The sequence below is a fragment of the Gorilla gorilla genome, chromosome X (genome assembly GCF_029281585.2).
Source record: "Gorilla gorilla gorilla isolate KB3781 chromosome X, NHGRI_mGorGor1-v2.1_pri, whole genome shotgun sequence".
NCBI lineage: Eukaryota > Metazoa > Chordata > Mammalia > Primates > Hominidae > Gorilla > Gorilla gorilla.
In genome coordinates this window covers 130463708-130484735 of record NC_073247.2, presented here as the reverse complement: position 1 = coordinate 130484735, position 21028 = coordinate 130463708, and the positions used below count along the sequence as shown (strand labels likewise).

Here is a 21028-nt window from a genome sequence, read left to right as displayed (position 1 = left end):
TAGACATCTTTTCCTGCTACATTTTGGCCACACCACCCTCCTTTCTGTTCTCTCACACATGCTAAGCTCATTCTTGCCTCAGAGTCTGTATCTGCTGACCCCCTACACCCAGATCTTCACATGGCTAGCGTCTGCTCATCATTCTGGTCTCATCTCAAATGTTATTACCTCAGATGATTTCCCTACCTAATATTCCCTCTCGTTCTCCCAGTCACTCTACTGCATCAGCCCATTTTATTTTCTTCACAGCACTCATGCTCTGAAATTAGCTTGCTTATTTACTTACGTTTTCTATTATGTAGGTTTCATGAAGAAAAAAACTTGTCAGGTGTCATGTTCACTGCCTTATCCCTAGCACACAAAAGAGTGCTTGGCATGTGGTAGATATTTAATAAGAATGTGTTGAGCAAATGAATTATCGTTTAATAGGCCTTTCTAAGAAGCTTACAGATGAATAAATGGCTTGAAACTTGCAGCTGATACTATCATACCATAAATCTTCAAATCTTCCACCATGCCTTATTTTAGACAAGAAGTTTCATTACCATCATCATCATAAGGTGACAAATGTAAGAGCTATGTTTCATTGATATTTCAATGTAAGAAATTCAAGTAAAAGAAAAATAGCCAAATAAAAACAATAATTTTAAAACCTTACGTAGAAAACATTATGTGTCTCAGTTTGGCTGTTATTGACTTCTACTTCATAAAATAGGCATCTGCTAATAAAATTCTGTGGATTCTCCCATTGCACATATAGGTCATCATTGTGGAAGGAGAGGTTTTTAATATGTGGAGGATCAGGTTTCACTGAAAAACAAAAATAGAACACAAGTAAGCTTCCAAAGCTTGATTATACACACAAACACACAGTCGGCCCTCCATATCCATGGATTCCACATTCATGAATTCAACCAAACATGAACTGAAAATATTTTTTAAAAAATAGCATCTGTGCTGAATGTACAGAGTTTTTTCTTCTCATTTATTCCCTAGATAATATAACAACTATTTACATAGCATTTACATTGTATTAGGTATTATAAGTAATGTAGACATGATTTAAAGTATGTGAGAAGATATGCATAGTTTATATGCAAGTACTATGCTACTTTTTATCAGGGACTTGAGCATCCATGGATTTTGGTATCCTTGGAAGTTCCTGGAAGCAATCCCTCACAAATACTGAGAGACAACTGCATATATATGCAGGGTTCATAAAGTTAAATCAAAACTGAGCTGATGCATTTAGTGGCCTTTCATGATCAGATACATAGTTTTAGAATTTCTGATTAGCCACAATTATAGAAGAAGTTTATTTAAAACTGCCTAGTAAAGTGGATTTAAGGAACATATTTGGGGTATCTAGCAGATGATATGAACTCTGACCTGCATCTGGTTAGAAAACGGCCAGGGTATAATCAGGACATCTAGATGCAACATAGAGAATAAAGAAAGGCTGGGATCCAGATGTACTTCCACCTGATGAGTAATAAGGCACCAGATACAAGGGGCTTCCCTAGTTGTCACTTATTACTGCCAATCAAAGACCACCATTAAAACATTGGCTTAGTCTCTGACACACACTGCAACATAAATGCACCTCAAGGAAATTATGCTAGGTAAAATAAGCCAGTCACAAAAGACAAATATTGTATGAATCCACTCCTATGAGGTATCTTAAGCTGTCAAATTCATAGAAACAGAAAGTAGAAAGGTGGTTGCTAAGGGCGGAGGGGAGGGGAAATTAATGTTTAATGAACAGAGTTCGGTTTTGCAAGATGAAAAAGTTCTAAAGATCTGCTGCACAACAATGTGAATATACTTAACACTACCAAACTGTACACTTAAAATGTTTATGATGGTAATTTTAATGTTGTGTGTTTATAACCACAATAAGAGTAAAATACTTTGGGAGCCAAGGTGGGTAGATCGCTTGAGCTCAGGAGATTGAGACCAGCCTGCGAAACATGGCAAAACCCCGTCTCTACAAAAAATACAAAAATTAGCCTGGCGTGGTGGCACACGCCTGTGGTCCCAGGTATTCGGGAGGCTGAGATGGGAGGATAGCTTGAGCCCGGGAGGTCAAGGCTGCAGTGAGCTGTGATCACGCCACTGCATTCCAGCCTGGGCAACAGAGACCCTGTCTCAGAAAAAGAAAAAAATTTTATTTTTAAAAATGCATTAGCCTGGTCAATTTACTTTTTCAGGAGTCAGCTATACTTAAGACCAAGCAATAGAAGATAATGGGTAATTAACAGAAAACAACTTGAAGATATCATCTTCTATCTGAGAAGGATCTTCCTTCTTCCTTTATGTCACCATTAATATCCAGAGAGAAAAACAGCAAAATAAGACTTAAAAGGTCATCTAAGATAATCTGCCAAACAAAGAGAAGGGCTCTGCTTCAGCTTACCCCACTAGGCAAAATACTCCAACCTCACTCCCTTGGCCTACAAAGTAAGCTGACTTTGGTACCCTATTAGAATTCACTTCTATGACTATCTAAGCCAGAATCTGAGCTCCCAGTTGGGATATTTCAACAAATAAACCATTACGCTTATGGAATTTGCTTTAGTAATTTACAAAATGTGTTAATACGCTTTATGTCATTTGGACCTTATGACAATTTTTTTAGATAGAGGGAGATTATATATTCCATTTCACAGATAAGGAAATATTTGAAGGGGGTTTATATGCCTTGCCCAAAGTGGAGGAGTTAGAACCTAATCAGATATTTTGTGTTCAAGTTGAGGGTGCTTTCTAACAGGCTGACATGCAGCTGGCACCCACAGTTAAGGCTATACTGGTTTTTCTAACTGATCAGTGCCCATGCCATACAGAATGTTAAATATTTTGAATATCACCCGATTACACTACCTTAAGTCTATGCCTTTTCTAAGAGACAGATTATTTAGGAACTATATATGATCATTATGAGTATCATCCTCTTTAAGTATCAAGAGACTAGACCTTAGAGTCAGATGGCCTGGGTTCCTGCTATGATTTGAATGTTTATCTTCTCCCAAACTCATGTTGAAACTTCATCCCCAATGTGGCAGTATGGAGAGGTTAGACCTTTAAAGAGATAATTGGGTCATGAGGGTTCTGCCTTCATGAATTGATTGATCTATTGACCAATTAATGGATTATCATGGGAGTGGGACTCGTGGATGTATACAAAGAGGAAGAGAGACCTGAGCTAGCATGCTCAACTCCCTCACCATGTGATGCCCTGTGCTGTCTTGGGACTTTGCAGAAAGTCCCCACAAACAAGAAGGCACTCACCAGATTTGGCCCCTTGACCTTCCACTTCCCTGCCTCCAGAACTCTAAGAAATAAATTCCTTTTCTTTATAAATTACCCAGTTTCTGGTATTCTGTTATAAGCAACAGAATACCAGAAAATACCAAACAAAAAATGAACTAAGACAATTCCAATGTTGGTTCTACAACTAACTGTTCTAACTCTCAGTGTACTCTAAACAAGGATAAAGCATCTGGCACATGTGTTCAATAAAAAGAATTTCCAAGTTTACTTCTTTAAAAAGGATCTATCAAAGAAAGTTATACATCAATATAGTCCCTTGTTTCAGAAGATCTTAAACCCAGAATCATCATTTTTTATTATTTGTATTGATTGTGCAAAAGATATAACACACTTTTTATCCATACTGTTTTACAGGACTTCTAAAACTTACCACGGGAAGTTAAAGGCACTATATTGAAGGATGGTTTAATTTTTCCTGCATTATCCTTGACCATTATTTGGACACTGTGTTGTTCAAAACTGGAATCCTTCACTTTGGTCAGATCAAAGGAACAACCAAAGTATTGGCCTTCTCTATAGATGTTTTCACATTGACGAATTTTTTCCAGGCTTCTGTGCCTACAAGATAAAATGAGACAATCTTCTGCATTATATTCAACAGAGTATTCAAGAAATAAGAGCAGGCTGGGCGCGGTGGCTCACACCTGTAATCCCAGCACTTTTGGAGGCTGAGGCAGGCGGATCACTTGAGGTCAGGAGTTGGAAACCAGCCTTGCCAACATGGTGAAACCCTGTCTCTACCAAAAATACAAAAATTAGCCGGGTGTGGTGGCAGGTGCTTGTAATCCCAGCTACTCAGGAGGCTGAGGAAGGAGAATCTCTTGAACCTGGGAGACAGAGGTTGCAGTGAACTGAGATTGCACCACTGCACTCCAGCCTGGGTGACCGAGTAAGACCCTTCCACAAAAAAAAAAAAAAAAAGGCAGAATTCTTTTTAATGACTGAGATGTCCATGAAAAGCAATATTTGCAATAGGCAAGATAACTTTTTTTAAAAAAACCCTATTTTACGATGTGACTCATTTCATATGCTAGGAAGAAAAGACTGTTTTCTGCTTTTTTTTTTTTTTTTTTTTGAGACAGAGTCTCACTCTGCCTGCCCAGGCTGGAGTACAGTGGCACGATCTCAGCTGACTGCAGCCTCCGCCTCCCAAGTTCCAGTGAATCTCATGCCTCCCGAGTAGCTGGGATTACAGGCACGCACTACTATGCCCAGCTAATTTTTGTATTTTTAGTGGAGACAGGGGTTCAGCATGTTGGCCAGGCTGGTCTCAAACTCCTGACCACAAGTGATCCACCCGCCTCGGCCTCCCAAAGTGCTGGGATTACAGGCGTGAGCCCCTGCACCCAGCCTAGATTGTTCCTTTTTGATGAACACTGGTACTGTCAGCAGCTATAGAGACTACAGGAGGCCTATTTCTTCTGTATAAGAGAAGACATTCTAAGGCTGGGATTAGAAGTTTCATGCTTCTTGAAAATGCCTATCTGCTGAATTCTACGATTCTTCCTGTGGTCCCTCGGCCCTGCTCCTTCCTTGTTTCTTGGCTTGTTCCGTTCCCTCCTCCCTCTTCCAGCAGAGGGGGAGTAGGAGGTCTACTCACATTCTTCCCTCTTTCTGACTCCCTCATCCACTCACATCCAGTTTATCACTCCCTCATCCCTCGACTACAGTTTCTATGCTGGTAATTCCTAATCCTGACATCTCACCTCAGAACAAATCCCAGATTTCCAACTGCTCCATTTGAGTGTTCTACCATTGCCTCAAATCCAGTGTCCAAAACACATCATGCACCCTCTTCTCCACCAAATTGTTTTTTCTTCCAACCTTCCCATTATCAGCCAGAGCTCATTTTCTTTGGGCTCCTAGATTAGATAATTTAAATTAAAATCACCTTTTCCCCCACCTCTGTTCCCTGTATTCTATCACCAAATTCTGTTCTTTCTTCCTTTGCAAAGCTTCATGGATCCTCGTCTTTTATGATACATCCATTGCCCACACCCTGAGATTCATACCCTAATGACTACAGGCTCCATTGCTTCTTCAGATTGACCTCCCTGACCTTCATTATTAGTGCCCTCCAATCACTGCCAGGTCAATGTTCTAAAACATAATGGCTTTCTAAGTGTCTCACTCCACTGTGTGGCTTTAACTGTCTTCCATAAGCAGTATTGCAGGTACCTTATTTCCCATTTCTCCTCGACACAAACCTTTCCCGAAAGATCATCAGCACCTAGCCCAGCGCAGGCAGACAATGTGTTTATTACACTTTTTTTTTAATCTAGGCTATCAGAGAACTGTTTTGTAGTAACTGGCAGAAGACAGAGTCAAGTCTTACATCATCAGCCACAAAGGGAGTTGCACAAAGGTTTTGCAGAAAAGAAAGACAATTTTAAGAAAAATGAACTAAGAGTAAAGAGTTCCAAATCCTTAACCTGTTACCTCAGAATCCTCTGTACTACTTTAAAATGCAGGTTTCTCAAACCCTCTCCCAGAAAATCTGATTTAGGTTTTGCCAGGACCTAGGAACCAGCATTTGAACAGCAATTCTCCAGGAGATTCTGCTGCAAGTCAGTTTAAAAAAAAAAAAACTCAGCGCTAATGTGTTTATTCCTTCAAAGGCTGCACAAAGGAATGCTTCGATATAGAAAATGCTTTTTTCCTTCAATAGGTAGTACATAAGCTTTTCCCCCTCGTTGCAGCGCCCTGTGGTTTATGAAGAAAACAGTGTTGTAAAATTGAAGTTATTGTCATGACTAGTTTTTGGACCAGACAGTCCTGGAATGTTTTCTGCCCATGGCCAAAAACAGAAACTGAAGAAATTTAATGACATTTTTCTTACATAACTAAAGAAAGCCATGTGTAAAATTGTTTTTAATGATGAAAGGAACTCCTCGAATGCACAATCTTCTTGATCCCTTTTTCATTTCTGTACCCTGAGTATTCTGCATATGCTCATGGATCTCAGATAATGAAATTTTAAAACAATTTTGTTGTAATTTAGAAATAATTATAGAAGGGAAAATACTGGTTCTAAATAGATAACATTTCTTGAATTCTTGTGAAACATTAACCTAAAACAGCAGGTGATTCCTGTTAAAATTTATATACTGAATTCATCTGCAGAGTCACACTGCAGATATGAGAAGGAAATTGACAAATTAAAGACTATTCTCCCGACTCAGAAGATGATTAATGTGGTAAAAAAAAAAAAAAATCCCTAAAATTCGTTGGCATGACTAGTCTGCAGCTCTTCAGGCCGGGGTCTGTTCAATGCCAGACTGTCCCTACAGGGACACAAGTCATTGCCCTAGGGCTTCAATGAATTATTTTGATTTCAAAAAATGACTCCAGGCCAGGCGCCATGGGTCACGCCTGTAATCCCAGCACTTTAGGAGGCCGAGGTGGGTGAATCACTTGAGGTCAGGAGTTCCAGACCAGCCTGGCCAACATGGTAAAACCCTGTCTCTACTGAAAATACAAAAATTAGCCAGGTGTGGTGGCACGTGCCTGTAATCCCAGCTACTCAGGAGGTTGAGGCTGGAGAATCACTGGAACTCAGGAGGCGGAGGCTGCAGTGAGCCAAGATCGCACCACTGCACTCCAGCCTGGCGACAGAATGAGACTCTGTCTCCAAAAAAAAAAAAAAAGAAAGAAAGACTCCGTATTGTATGGTTGGGGGTTAGGGAAAACAGTCTCTGGCAGTTTGTTTGATGTGATTTATACTGGTACCTAAACCATTTCTGGTGCTTGCTAATGAGCACTGTGTCTTGACTCCCTTTCTTTTGTGGTTTTGATTAGAAAGGATCTATCTAGAGGAGAGCAAGAAAGAAGGAGATATGGGTTAGGTACTAATTCTGTGAGACGGGAAGAGGCCAGCACTGTGTACTGACTGCATCTGCAAAGGAGTGGGGATGAATAACAATAATAATAATAATAAATAGTATTTTTTTTTTTTGAGATGGAGTCTTGCTCTGTCGCCCAGACTGGAGTACAGTGGTGCGATCTCGGCTCACTGCAAGCTCCGCCTCCCGGGTTCACACCATTCTCCTGCCTCAGCCTCCCGAGTAGCTGGGACTACAGGTGCCCGCCACCACGCCTGGCTAATTTTTTGTATTTTTAGTAGAGACGGGGTTTCACCGTGTTAGCCAGGATGGTCTGGATCTCCTGACCTCATGATCCACCCGCCTCGGCCTCCCAAAGTGCTGGGATTACAGGCGTGAGCCACCACGCCCGGCCAATAGTAATAATAGCTATCATGGATTGAGCACTTACTCTACATATGCTAGCAGCTAGTCATGGCTCTAAACACTAGCCCTCACAACAACCTTAAGAAGTAGGCACTATTATTACTATCTCCATTTCACAGATTATGAAACTAAGGCTGAGAGAGAAGGGACTTACCCAAAATCACACTAAAGTAAGGAAGAGAGCCAGGATTTCAACCCAAGCAGTGTGGCTCCAGAAAGAATAAGCTGTGGGGTGGTAAGGGGATAAGATACAGAATCTATACCAGCACCATCCAACAGAACTTTCTGGGATTATGGAAATGGTCGCTATCTGTGCTGTCCAATACAAGAGCCACTCATCACTTGTGAAAGTGGTTGGCGAGACTATGCAACTGAAGCTTTAATTTGATTCAATTTTAATTGATTTAAATTAAAATGTAACTAGCCACATGTAGCCAGTGGCTCCTATACTGGATGGCACAGAACTACACTACAGAAAGAGCCCCTGCTGATGACCAGCTCTGGGACTGTGTATGACAAGAAGTAGGCCAGGTGCGGTGGCTCATGCCTATAATCCCAGCACTTTGGGAGGCCGAGACGGGCTTGAGCCCAGGAGTTCGAGAGCAACCTGGGCAACATAGCAAAACCCTATCTCTACAAAAGACACAAAAATTAGCTGGGCATGGTGGTACATACCTGTGATCCCAGCAACTCAGGAGGTTGACATGGGGGGATGGCTTGGGCCTGGATGGTTGAAGCCGCAGTGGGCAATGATCACACCAACTGTACTTCAGCTTGGGCAACAGAGCAAGACTCTATTGCAAAAAAAAGTAGGATCCTTGATACCTGCCCCCTTGGATGCTAGTGACCCACCACTATCTTGGAATTGCATCTTGAGCGACCTCCAGTGGCTGTGCAGATTGTTCCCTGCAAAAAGACATCAACTGAGGGCTGAAAGCCAGCCCAAGTACCATCTGCTCTCAGCTTTGGTGAGAGCCTGCTTCAGCCCAGAGGAAGAGGAATGCTTTTTCAAACTGGTCAGTCCAGGTTTTTTTGTAATTCATTCACCCAGAGGAAACATTCTTTTAACAATTTGCATTGAGACTTTGTTTTTGCTAGTATATCCCCAAGGCACTTCCCTATTTTTGTCTTAGAAGAACCCCAAGGACTAGGCTACCATCTGCCTCCAGTGCCACCCTGATTCTAATAGCAGGGATAATTTTCTACCCAGTCTGCCATGGAATGAGATACAGTTTTAAGACTTCTTCCCTTCTTTTCCAGTCCCTTATATAGACATAGATTCTTTAAAGGTTTTCCCTGTGGTTTTACCAATAACGACTCCAGGGAAAACAAGAGGGGTTAATAGCATAATACATGGATGCTACCAACTCACAAGACATCTTAAAAGCTTGTGTAACAGCTCTCCCTAAACTTTACTACAACATCAACAGCCAGGCTACTCCTTCTTAGTAAGGCTTAGTTCTTTGGCCCCTTCTTAGCAATTCTTTAGGGAGCTGGATCTACTCAATTCTTCTCTCTTTTTATTCATGAACCATAATACTCCTCAGTTGCTTATACCTCATAAGTCGTCACTGCAACCCTGAATATTCTCTAGCTTTGGATCCTACCAAACATTCACAACTTATTTATGGAATACCTACTATATATCAGGCACCAGGAGAAACAAGACACAGCTCCTGCTCTCAAGAGAAACTGAAGCCTGTAGCAGGCTACCACCAAGTAACAGGAAATGACAACACAATGCGCTGGGTAGTATGACACAAGAAATTGCAAGGTGCCGTGAGACAAGAGGAAGGGACACATGTCTAGGCTTGAGAGGTCAAGGAAGGCTTTCTGGAGAGGAAATGGTGTCTGGGCTGAAATAAGGATAAAGACAAATAAGAGGCATCCAAATGAAAAGGAAAGGCCTAGGCTACAAGACGATGCAGAATGTTTCCACTATTCTGTTTGAATATTCTGTTTGAAATCTAGTGTTCTGTTTGAGTATTTGAAGAAAGCAGTCTGAGGAACTGAAAGAAGTTTGCTGTGGGCAAATGGTAGGCTGCAAGAGGGGCGGGGGTGCATGGAGGCAGATGCAACCGAGTCTGGAGAGGTTGACAGGGGCCAGGTCTGTCATAAAGCGATTTGTGTGTCATGCTGGAGAGTTTGGACTTTAACCTAAAGCCACCAGGGAGCCACTGAAGGGTTTTAAGTAAAGGAGAAACAACAGGTGCCAAGAGTGAGCAGGTGAAACTACAAAACCTCAAATGAGATTTACATCGCGGGGGCGGGGGGGAAAGAAACAGACCTCAGACATAACCACACAGAACTTCTGGCTCCACCTGCAGGATTTCCCAACTTTGCCAGGAGGATCCTTCCACCAGGGAGGAGTGCGGATGTGAATCCTGGGGCAACTTTGGAGGTTTTCATCCAAAAATGTGTGTTACTTTTTTTTTTTTTGCATTCTATTCCATGATATAGCCATGAGTGTTTCAATGTATCAAAAATGCTTTCCATCATGTCATCAGGCAAAATAGACACTCTAGCATGAAAGGCCATGTTTATCCAGTAGCTTCACAAGTCTTGGACATGGCTCTCCACATCCCATTCTCTCAGAAGAAGTCTTAACAAATGACAGTCAGGGAACAAGGCCACGTAGAGGCAGACTGCCTATGCTAGGTCTCCCCTTCTCCACCCTGACATCACAACGATTAAATACCTCTATTTCTCAAAATGCTCTTCCCCAGAGGCCAGCATCAGAGAAACTCCCCCATCTAGGCAGTCTTCCTCCTTCATCAAAGCCTCTCAGTCCCCTCTCCATCCACCCATCCACCTCCCCTCGACCACCACCCCAAGCTCCAACCTAACTTCCCACAGGAATCTATCTATCCCTCTGCAACAGCCTTCAGCGTACACTGTCTTACTTAATTTAATGCAGGTCACTGTATCAGGCACTATCTTCTCCTCTGTATTTTGAGCTTTAGGAGAGAAGAGATATGTTTTTTGTCTCTGCTGTGCATTCAGTGGTTTATCCACAAAGTGTTCTAAATAAAGGTTTACTGAATTAAACTGGATTAACCTGGTCTTTCTTCCTTGTTCTGTTGCTAATAATTCTAGGCTCTAAAGGGAATGATGGAAGACTAACTTAGAAATTTAACAAACTTTGTAGTAGATATAGTCACAAATATCAAATACTAAAGTATCAAATATCAACATATCAAAGTTGTTTTGCAGGAAGCTAAACTACTTTTTGAGGCTGGGTGTGGTGGCTCACACCTGTAATCCCAGCACTTTGGGAAGCTGAGATGGGCAGATCACTTGAGGCCAGGAGTTCGAGACCAGCCTGGCCAACATGTTGAAACCCTGTTTCTATCAAAAATACAAAAATTAGCCAGGCATGGTGGTGCATGCATGTAATTCCAGCTGCTTGGGAAGCTGAGGCAGGAGAATCACTTGAACCCAGGAGGCAGAGGTTGCAGTGAGCCTAGATCTCACCACTGCACTCTAGCCTGGGTGACAGAGCAAGACTCTATCTCAAAAACATAAACAAACAAACAAACAAACAAACAAACAACTTTTTGACCCCGGACATATCATTTTCCTTTTTAAAAGTAGACATCAATAACTCATACATTGCTAGTGGAAATGTAAGGTGAACTAACTTCTTTAGAAAACAGTTTGGCATTAAAAAAAAAACTAAATAAGCCATTACTATATGACCCAGCAACTGCACTCTTGGGCATTTATTCCAGAGAAATGAAAAGTTATGTTCATATAAAAATCTGTATGTGAATATTTATAGTAGCTTTATTCATAATAGCAAAAAACTGGAAAAAACTGAGATATCCTTTAATGAATGAATGGTTTAAAAAACTGGTACATCCATATCATGGAATACTACTGAGCTATAAAAAGGAGTGGCCTCGTGATATACAACTACTTGTATAGATCTCCAGGGTATTATGCTGAGTTTTTTTTTTAAGCCAGTCTTAAGTGGTTATATACTATAGGATTCCATTTCAGTAACATTCTTGAAATAATAAAATTAAAGAGCTGGAGAACAGATTAGTGGTTGCCAGAGGTTAGAGGATTGGGGGAGAGGAGTGTACAAGGAGAGATGGTTTAAGACGGAGGTGAGTGTGGCTATAAAAGAGCAACTCCTTATGGTGATGCAACCATTGTGTATCTTCACATGTGATAAAATTGCATACAACTGTACATATACACACACACGAGTGCATGTAAAACTGTTGAAATAGGACTGAGGTTTTTGGATTGTACCAATGCCAATTTTCTGGTTTTGATAATGCACTATAGTTACACAAGATGTTACCACTGGGAGAAACTGAGTGAAGGGTATATGGGATCTCTCTGTACATTTTTTCAGGTAATATACAGGATCTACATTTAAAAATAGGAAGTTTATTTAAAAAGTAGACACCAAAGGCAGATGCATTTTTCATTGAAGCAAATTGTCCATCTTGTTGAGTTTGCAGAAAAAAATAAACGGTTCTTTTTTTTTTGACTAGGTTGGATCCAAAGGCTCCCAACACAATTACAATCAGTCTTCCAGTAATTGTACTGTACATACTCACCAATAGTAGAGAATATAGTTAGTGTCGGGACTGGTATTCCTTCCAGGGAGCCAAGAACACTTCATGTAGCTCAGGTTGTGCCAAATGCATTGAAGCTCAGTCACAGCAGACTCAGGATCACCTAGAATATCCAGGCCAAGAGTTTAAGACCCTTCTTTCCTTGTAATGCAAAGTAGCAAATCACTCTTTGGCATGGGGATGATGAGAGTGCTTCATGCTGCTTTGTCAGAAAGCAAATGCTTCATCTCTCACCCCATTTTACCCAGAAGTCACCCAGGATGGAGGAAACTCAAATCTAATTTGTTCACAACCTTCTCTCTTACCTCCTGATACAAAGAAAACATCTTCCCTATCACTGAGGGACCCTAACTAATATTCCTAACTGGAGGGAGAGATAAAAGATCAAAAACTATTTCAATCATAGACAATATCTACACAACTCCTAAATGAATGTGGATATACAAACAACCCTTATATATATCTGTCTTAAAAAAATTATTGAGGTACAATTTAACTTTCTGTCTTTTGATCAAAACTGACATATTTTTTTTTTAAAATAAACATTCAGCCAGGCAGGGTGGCTCACGCCTGTATTCCCAGCACTTTGGAAGGCCAACAAGGGTGGATCATTTGAGGTCAGGAGTTCAAGAACAGCCTGGCCAACTCGGCGAAACCCTGTCTCTACTAAAAATACAAAAAATAGCCAGGTGTGGTGGCACATATCTTTAGTCCCAGCTACTCGGAAGGCTGAGGCACAAGAATTGCTTAAACCAGGAGGGTGGAGGTTGCAGTGAGCCAAGATCTTGCCACTTCACTCCAGCCTGGACAACAGAACAAGACTCTGTCTCTAAATAAATAAATAAATAAACAAACATTCCTCCTGAAGCAATTCTGGGGAAAGGTAAGCCTAATTTAACTGTTAGTAGTTGCCTTTTAAGTGTCATGACTTTAAGAGCCCTAGTATCTTTCTGACCTAAAATCTCTATCTTTATAAAGCCATTTTAGTTAAGGTATAATGACTTTAAATTAAACACCTCTGTTTAAAATGTAAATCTGTTATCCCTCATGATCCTTGAAGGGGTACTACACTGAGCCATCATCAACCATTTTACGTCATAGTATAGTAATTATTATTTTTTTGAGACAGAGTCTTGCTCTGTCACCCAGACTGGAGTGCAGTCATGTGATCTTGGCTCACTGCAACCTCTGCTTCCCAGGTACAAGCGATTCTCCTGCCTCAGCCTCCTGAGTAGCTGGGACTACAAGCATGCACCACCACACCTGGCTAATTATTATTATTTATCTCCATGTTGACCAGGCTGGTCTCAAACTCCTGACCTTAGGTGATTCGCCCACCTTGGCCTCCCAAAGTGCTGGGATTACAGGTGTAAGCCACTGCATCTAGCCGTTTTTTTGTTTTTTTTTTTCGTTAACTCCTAAGGAAAGGAGAATAGGGCAGGTAAGTTGTTTCAAATCTCCTGGCAGTCCTGAATTTTATAATTTTACAAACAGCACTTCATGTGTCTGTGATCAGTACAAAGCAGGTAAATGGAATGGCTTAGAGCACAGGGCACATAGAGCTAAGGACTGGAGGTTAAGAGATGGGGCCCAGCCCTACCCAACCAAGGGACAACATAATATTATATATAATTATATATTATATAATATGTATATTACATATAATGTATAATATATATGCTATATTATATATAGTATATATATGTTATATATATATGTTATATATATATGTTATACATATATATATATGTGTTATATATATATATATATGTGTATATATATACACACACACACACACACAACATTCACTCTTTGCCAGGCACTATTCTAAGTACCTCACATATACTGACTTATGTAATCATCCCAGTAATTCTAGGAGATAGATACTATCATCATGCCCAGTTTACAGATGAGGAAACTAAGGTGCAGAGGGGCTAAGAAATTTGCCCAAGGTTACACAGCTAATAGCTGGCAGAGCTGGGATTTAAAGTTAGACAGTTGGTTTCTGGTAGCCCTGCTCTTAATCAGTATATGCTACTCCCTGTATGTAACATAAGAGCCAGAAGGACATTGGGAGAGGTGGGATTGGGGAACAATGATCATCCTCACTACTTGACAGCTTTTCCTAGGGTTGTCTTGTACTATCTTGTCTAGACTTGTATTGGAGCCAGGCCAGCATAATATTTTTCTCTTTAAACAACATCTTTTCCCAAATATATCCTGCATATCAAACTAAGTATCACACATAATGGGTAAGAGAGTATTTTGTGTTTTATTTTTAAAGCACTGGGCCTGAAATGTGAAGACATACAGCAAGTCACGCAGTTCCTTTCTTCCTCATAAAATGGATCAGGGTAATAATACATGCCTTACTCACTTCACAAGATAAGCTTGTGACTCTCGATCTAAAGGAGGGGTGTGCGTGTGTGTGTGTGCGCGCGCGCGTGCGCTCATGTGCACATGCACGCACGTGCATGTGTATATCATTTTTTAAATTATTAAATTGTATATAACTATTAGGCATTGTTATTCAAGTTGTTTGTAAGCTTCTTCAAGGCAGAGACATACTCATATTTTCATTGAGCTGCTAGCACCTAGTACAATGCCTGGCACTTATTAGACTCAGAAAATGTTTGAGAATTGAATGAATTAATGAACAATGCACAAAAGCATTGGAGCATTCGGATTTATTCTCTAAACACCAAGAGATAGCGCTTTCAGTTGTTACCTTCTGGGGGTGAGATGCATTTTTCAACCAAAATGCTAGGCTTCTCACTCTCATTGGTGCTACACTGGGACCCCACTTGCAGACAAATCCTCTCATTCAGGGGTACTTCTATTGAACGATGAGTTTCCGGAGCTATTTTCTAAGGTTAGAAAATTGAAAAAGGCATTGCTTCAGCTAACACACACTTATATAATGAAACATTAGCATGTCTAAATGTGGTGCTTTTTTTATCAACAAAGTTATCAAATGGTATAGATCAGCGATTCTCAACTGGGGCTGATTTTGTTCTCCCTGCCACTCTCAGAGACATTTGGTAATATCGAACACTTTTTATTGTCCTAACTTGGGAGGGGGAGGTTACCAGCATCTAGTAAGTAGAGGTCAAGGACGCTGCTAAACATCCTACAATGCACACAACAGCCCCCCTCCTCCTACAACAAACCCTTCAGCAAATGTCACTAGTGTCACCACTGAGAAACCCTGGTGTAGATACAACAATTTCCCACATTTTAAAGGTATAAACATGAAATTTACCTATAAACCTACAATGCTAACATATCAACTCTCTAAAAGCAATTTTAAAAGAAACAATATGATTATCAAAATTCACTTAGAAGTAGATGCACTGTACCAGGAAAAGTAAGGTTAAAAAGGGATGCTTTAAGAATCCAGGAATCATGCCAGGCTCAGTGGCTCATGCCTATAATCCCAGCACTTTGGGAGGCTGAGGCAGGCAGATCGCTTAAGCCCAGGAGTTCGAGACCAGCCTGGGCAAAATGGCAAAACCCCATCTGTACAAAAAAAAATTGGCCAGGTATGGTGGCTCATGCCTGTAGTCCCAACTACTCATGAGGCTGAGGTGGGAGGATCACTTGAGCCCGGGAGGGGGAGGCTGCAGTGAGCCAAGATTGCACTCTAGCCTGGACAATGCAGTGAGACCCTGTCTCAAAAAAAAAATCCAGTAATCATGGTTACTTCTGGGTAAGGAAGTAAAGGAGGAGGGCCTGAGGGCTGAAGAGAGACTTTTCATTAAACCTCTTTCTCTACTGTTTGACTATTTTGACTACCTCATATATATGTATAAATTTCAAACATTGCTATATGTGCTGAGTATATACACTCTCATTCTGAAAAGTAGATAAGCTTTGTGGAACCATAGGAAGCCAATTTATAGACATCATAGAGACATAAATCACCAATCTGGTTACTATGACTGAGAATAATAAGATTAATGGGCTCTCTGGGAAATTAACATTTCCCAAACTGACAGAGTTGGAATAATTAAGAATGGAGCTGCTTTTAATCAGAGCTCCAAGGAGAGCACTTCCTGTTTTGCAATAGCTTCTGACTCAAGTCAGAGATAGTATTTCCTTTCATCTACATGTTGACAGCCATGAAGAGGAAAATTTGCCACAGTTAGTTCTATCTGCTACCCTAAGGAGCTATTCTGCCATGTCACATGCCTGCTGCCAGCTGAGCATGAGGGCAACTGTGAGATACCCCCAAAACCAGGACATATGGATGGCCTCTGAGAAGTAACTAGCAAGTCAACAATGAATAAATCATAGCAAGGACACAAAAACAAAATCACTTTATAGAACCAGAATAGCTCTTAGGTCCAGTCAAGACAGCACTCTGAAAAGGGAGTTGGTCAGCCCTGGAAGAACAGAAAAAGAAATGTCTGTGAGCAAAATCCTGACAGGGAGGAAAAAGAGGGTGATACAGGAATGTGGGCATTGAATTTTTCTGTCCCACTGGCAAAGCTGTTTACCCTCAGTAGGGCCTCCAGCTATTCTTAGACAAGTATATTTTTACAACTAATTTCTGATTCCTCACCAAGAAACCTACTTAACATTTGGCTTCCCATATAGGCTCTGCCGACAGGGATGAAATGCACCAGTTATGCTAACAGAAATCTTCCTAGAATGCTTCACCATTACCATTACCATTTTCACAACAAAGTAAAAAATCAGCCCCTGAGAGATACATGTGTGCTGAGGAAATGAAGTTTCTGAGTATGTGAAGCTGAAGACCTGCCTCCAGGATCATGGTAATGGTGGCAGGAAGGCTTCGAATACAAATTTTACCAACCTCACAATTTTACTAAGCACAAGTCCTATATATCTTTGAAGAAGCCACCCTTATCCAAGGATCCACGGCAATTCTTGTTTGGAAGCTATATTTGCCCTTTGAAGACATCAGGGGAAAATGTATAGTCAAATGTCAAATTAGACTGTACAGTCAAATACAGTCAAATTAGAATCATCATGAAAATAATCCCAGTTTTCATATTATAATGGACATTGTTCCAGTTAGAGGGTTACGGAGTTTTAGTACACAAAAATTATCACAATGGAATTTTTAATTTAAAAAATGCCTTAGTGGCCAGGCGTGGTGGGTCACACCTGTAATCCCAGCACTTTGGGAGGCCAAGGTCACCTGAGGTCAGGATCACCTAAGGTCAGGAGTTGGAAACCAGCCTGGCCAATATGGCAAAACACTGTCTCCACTAAAAATACAAAAAAATTAGCTGGTCGTGGTGGCATGCACCTGTAGTTCCAGCTATTTGGGAGGCTAAGGCACAAGAATTGCTTGAACTTAGGAGGCAGAGGTTGCAGTGAGCTGAGATCGTACCACTACACTCCAGCCTGGGTGACAGAGCAGACTCCATTTCAAAATAAAATAACATAAAAAATTAAAAAATGCCTTAGTATCTAAATCCGAACCTTATGCTTTAGGCATATGAATAATAACATAGAAAAGGGACAGTAGAGGGGAAATTTTTTCAAATAATATTTTTTTTAAATTTCTTTCAAAGTTCAAGGTAAACAATATTAAACTGGCACTAATAAAGTAGGAACCCAGATTATCAACAACTGCCAAGTCAAGTACACCTCTCTGTATCACACAAGAAACTAAATTCCTAAATTCCTTCCATCAGATTTTTTTTTTAAACAGTCTTGCTCTGTTGCCCAGGCTGGAGTGCAGTGGCATGATCTCGGCTCACTGCAACCACTGCCTCCTGGGTTCAAGCGCTTCTCCTGCCTCAGCCTCCCAAGTAGTTGAGATTACAGGTGCACATCACCACGCCTGGCTAACTTTTGTACTTTTAGTAGACACAGGGTTTCACCATGTTGGCAAGGCTGGTCTTGAACTCCTGACCTCAGGTGATCAGCCCGCCTCGGCCTCCCAAAGCGCTGGCATTACAGGCATGAGTCACCACGCTCAACCCTCCCATCAGATCTTGATGAGGTATGTGTGATGGCTCCCACATGACTTTTGGCTTTGGTGAATCATTCCCACTGGTAGCTGCTGTATGATGTTATGCTCCACCCTGCAGGGAATCTGGTTCCCTTTGAAAATTTATCAAAAACCAAGGCAACAGTCCTGAACTGATCTCCCCAGACCAATGTTCACTTGGCTGGACTGCGCCTTTCTCAACTCCAGAATTCCTTTCTCAAAAAGAAAGGGAGTTAGCTTCAGCATCTTCCTATTTGGATGCCTGGCCTTTTGATTAGTTTGCCTAATGGGACTTGCCCATCTCTTAGTGATGAAAGATATCTAAAATCTGATGCTAGATCCTCCTTCTACTTGCCAGCTGAGGAACTATTAGACACTGCTTAAAAAATGGTGGAGGGCTGCCATTTACACTAATCTTTTCTTTTCTAAAAATCCTCTGCAAATCCCTGTCTCTCAACTTGATGAGCCTCCAATCTTAAGATTGAAAATGACCTCAAGGGTTTATCTCATTTAGCAACTTGGGACCTTTGAACATTTTCCTAAGCCCCCTAATGTACAAACTATCATAATGCCATTGCTTCAATATGCTTCAGGGATACCTCAGTTTGGCCCAATGATGCTAATGCTGTACCCAAAGGACAGAAAGAGGAGAGGAAAATTACTTCTGCCATTCATTTTCAGTCTCCTAATGATAAACTTGAAAAAGGTCCAGACAGGATATCTCCTATCACTGACTGGAAGGAATAATCCGTGTTCATCACAACTGTAGGACTGATGGCCATCAATGCTGTCAAATGGCTACAATAAATGAGCTGGCCTTAGGCAGAGGTCACCCTTTTTGGTCTCTATCTGGTTTCTTCAGGGGTAAAATGGAGGAAACAAGATTAAATGATAATATTAGGCTGACAAATAATACTGACAACATTCAACCATTTTGACCCATAAAAGTGGTAATTTCACATGGCTCAACCTAACAACAGTAACAATAATAAAAGCTAACAATTACCTAGCACTAACTCTGTGTCGGGTGCATTACAAACCTCATCTCCTTTAATGCACACGCCATCCATATTCAGTAGGTACTATTATTACCCGCCCCCCACCAAAACAACCCCATATTTTATAAACAAGAAAATGGGAGCTCAGAGAGGTTAAGTGATTTGCCCAAAATCAAACAGCTTGAAAGGGGAAGAGATAAAATTTCAAGCACAATTCTGTCTGATTCTACTGCCCCCTAAAGTTACATTTAACTCTAGATTTCTGCACATACTCTGAGGAAATAGCCCCATTTCTAGGCTAGAACACCAGCCTGGCTACCTGATTGATCCTTGACAACTTAAGGAAAAGGGACCTGAAAAGCAACCTCTCCTCAGGGTTTCAGTTAGACACTTGGGTGATTACAGGGCTTACAGCCAGAGGCACTTAGGGTCTTTCTGTGAATTTTTCAAGGCTCAATTACCAAAAATCACCACTAAGACTCCAAATGCCTAAGGCCCTTCCTTAGGAGGAACGAGAGGAAGCCAACAGTATGTAAAGGCGAACTCCAGTCTCACTGCTAGTAGTATCATTGGCTTCCACATTTAGAAGACCTCTTTTAAAATGCAAATACTTCTGATAAGCCTCAATTCTTTATCAATTAACGCCTAAACCATAAGTAACACCTCAGCAGGACAAGGGAGAGGAAGGCAGATTAGCAAATTTCCCTCCAGAGGAAGAGCATGTTCCATCCTGACTATTAAACTTTTATATACGTTATTTTCTGTGTCCCAGCAAGCCAGAGAAGTGAGTAAAGCCATACTTCATACATAAGGAAACAAACGCTCAGAGAGGTTAAGCAATTTATTCCAGGCCATAGAGTCAGCTAAGAGTGACAGTGCCAATCAGAAGCTAGTTCTCCTGACTCTTCCTGCCACCAAAGCTGCCTGAACTTGGTGCTTCTACAATTCACTGATGCAAAGCACTGTTGCTAATAACTTCTCATTCTGCCTACTCAAAATCCTAGACAAATTCAACCCCAAACACCCAACCCCCTCACCGCCGCCACCCTGCAACAAACACATACACACCTGAAGAAGGTATAAAAAGATTTTGAAAAAAAAGTTGAATAAGATTATCATAAAGAACCTGAAATTATCCAAACCTATTAACAAAAATTCACTTATATCAGTTGACTAGAAATCTTGAAAGTCTTCCTCCTTTTTCCGCGGGCATTACGGAACCCTCTACTCAAACACACCTGCCACTGACAACTTACTTTTTCACTTTCCATATGGCCGTTTACTTTTACACCACATAGTGCCTGTACATCTATTTGTCCATGTGATTAGCAAGATGGTAAATGTAAAAATTCCCCCAAATTAAGTGTTATATAGATACAAGGCAATACAGCTACAGGCAGGAACATAGGAACAAATTTTAACAATAACATAATTATTTATTGAGTACCTTAGAGAAAAAGATATCTAGTATTTCCTGTCAGAGCAATCTCAATTGCATTTAATTGTCAAATAATTAGCAAATTTTTTAAGTGTTCACTTGTGTCAATAGTTGCTTCTATAATTTCACCAACTGAAATTTAAACACACCCTAAAATACAATTTCCACTTTGATGTAAGATTAGAATTTGGCTTATTCTTGGCTCCAATTCATAGTGTTCACTTTACCTCATCAATGTAACATGTTGCAGAAAACTTACCTTATCTTGTTTGTCGCCAAAATGACTAAAATACCATAGACTACAATTTGAGCTGGCTCCCTCGGGTGGATTCCATGTCCATATTACTGTGCAGAGGTTTTCAACAGAGACACTCAAATTTGTCACAGGTGGCTGAGTTTCTGTTCAAATCAAGGACAAAAAAAATGAATTTATCAACAGTATTTTTAATGGTTTG

General features: G+C 40.7%; 1 protein-coding gene across 2 annotated transcripts in view; it reads right to left on the bottom strand.

The window, feature by feature from the left end:
* The window catches only part of IL13RA1 (interleukin 13 receptor subunit alpha 1), a 77158-nt gene that overhangs the window by 42549 nt on the left and 13581 nt on the right, over positions 1-21028 (bottom strand). For both annotated transcript variants that reach the window (XM_004064763.5, XM_019019634.3), the window contains exons 2-6: positions 20833-20972; positions 14898-15036; positions 12152-12272; positions 3701-3888; positions 659-810 (exon numbers count right to left, since the gene is read on the bottom strand). In XM_004064763.5, the coding sequence (XP_004064811.2) occupies positions 659-810; positions 3701-3888; positions 12152-12272; positions 14898-15036; positions 20833-20972 (740 nt within the window). The remainder of the gene's footprint in view (positions 1-658; positions 811-3700; positions 3889-12151; positions 12273-14897; positions 15037-20832; positions 20973-21028) is intronic.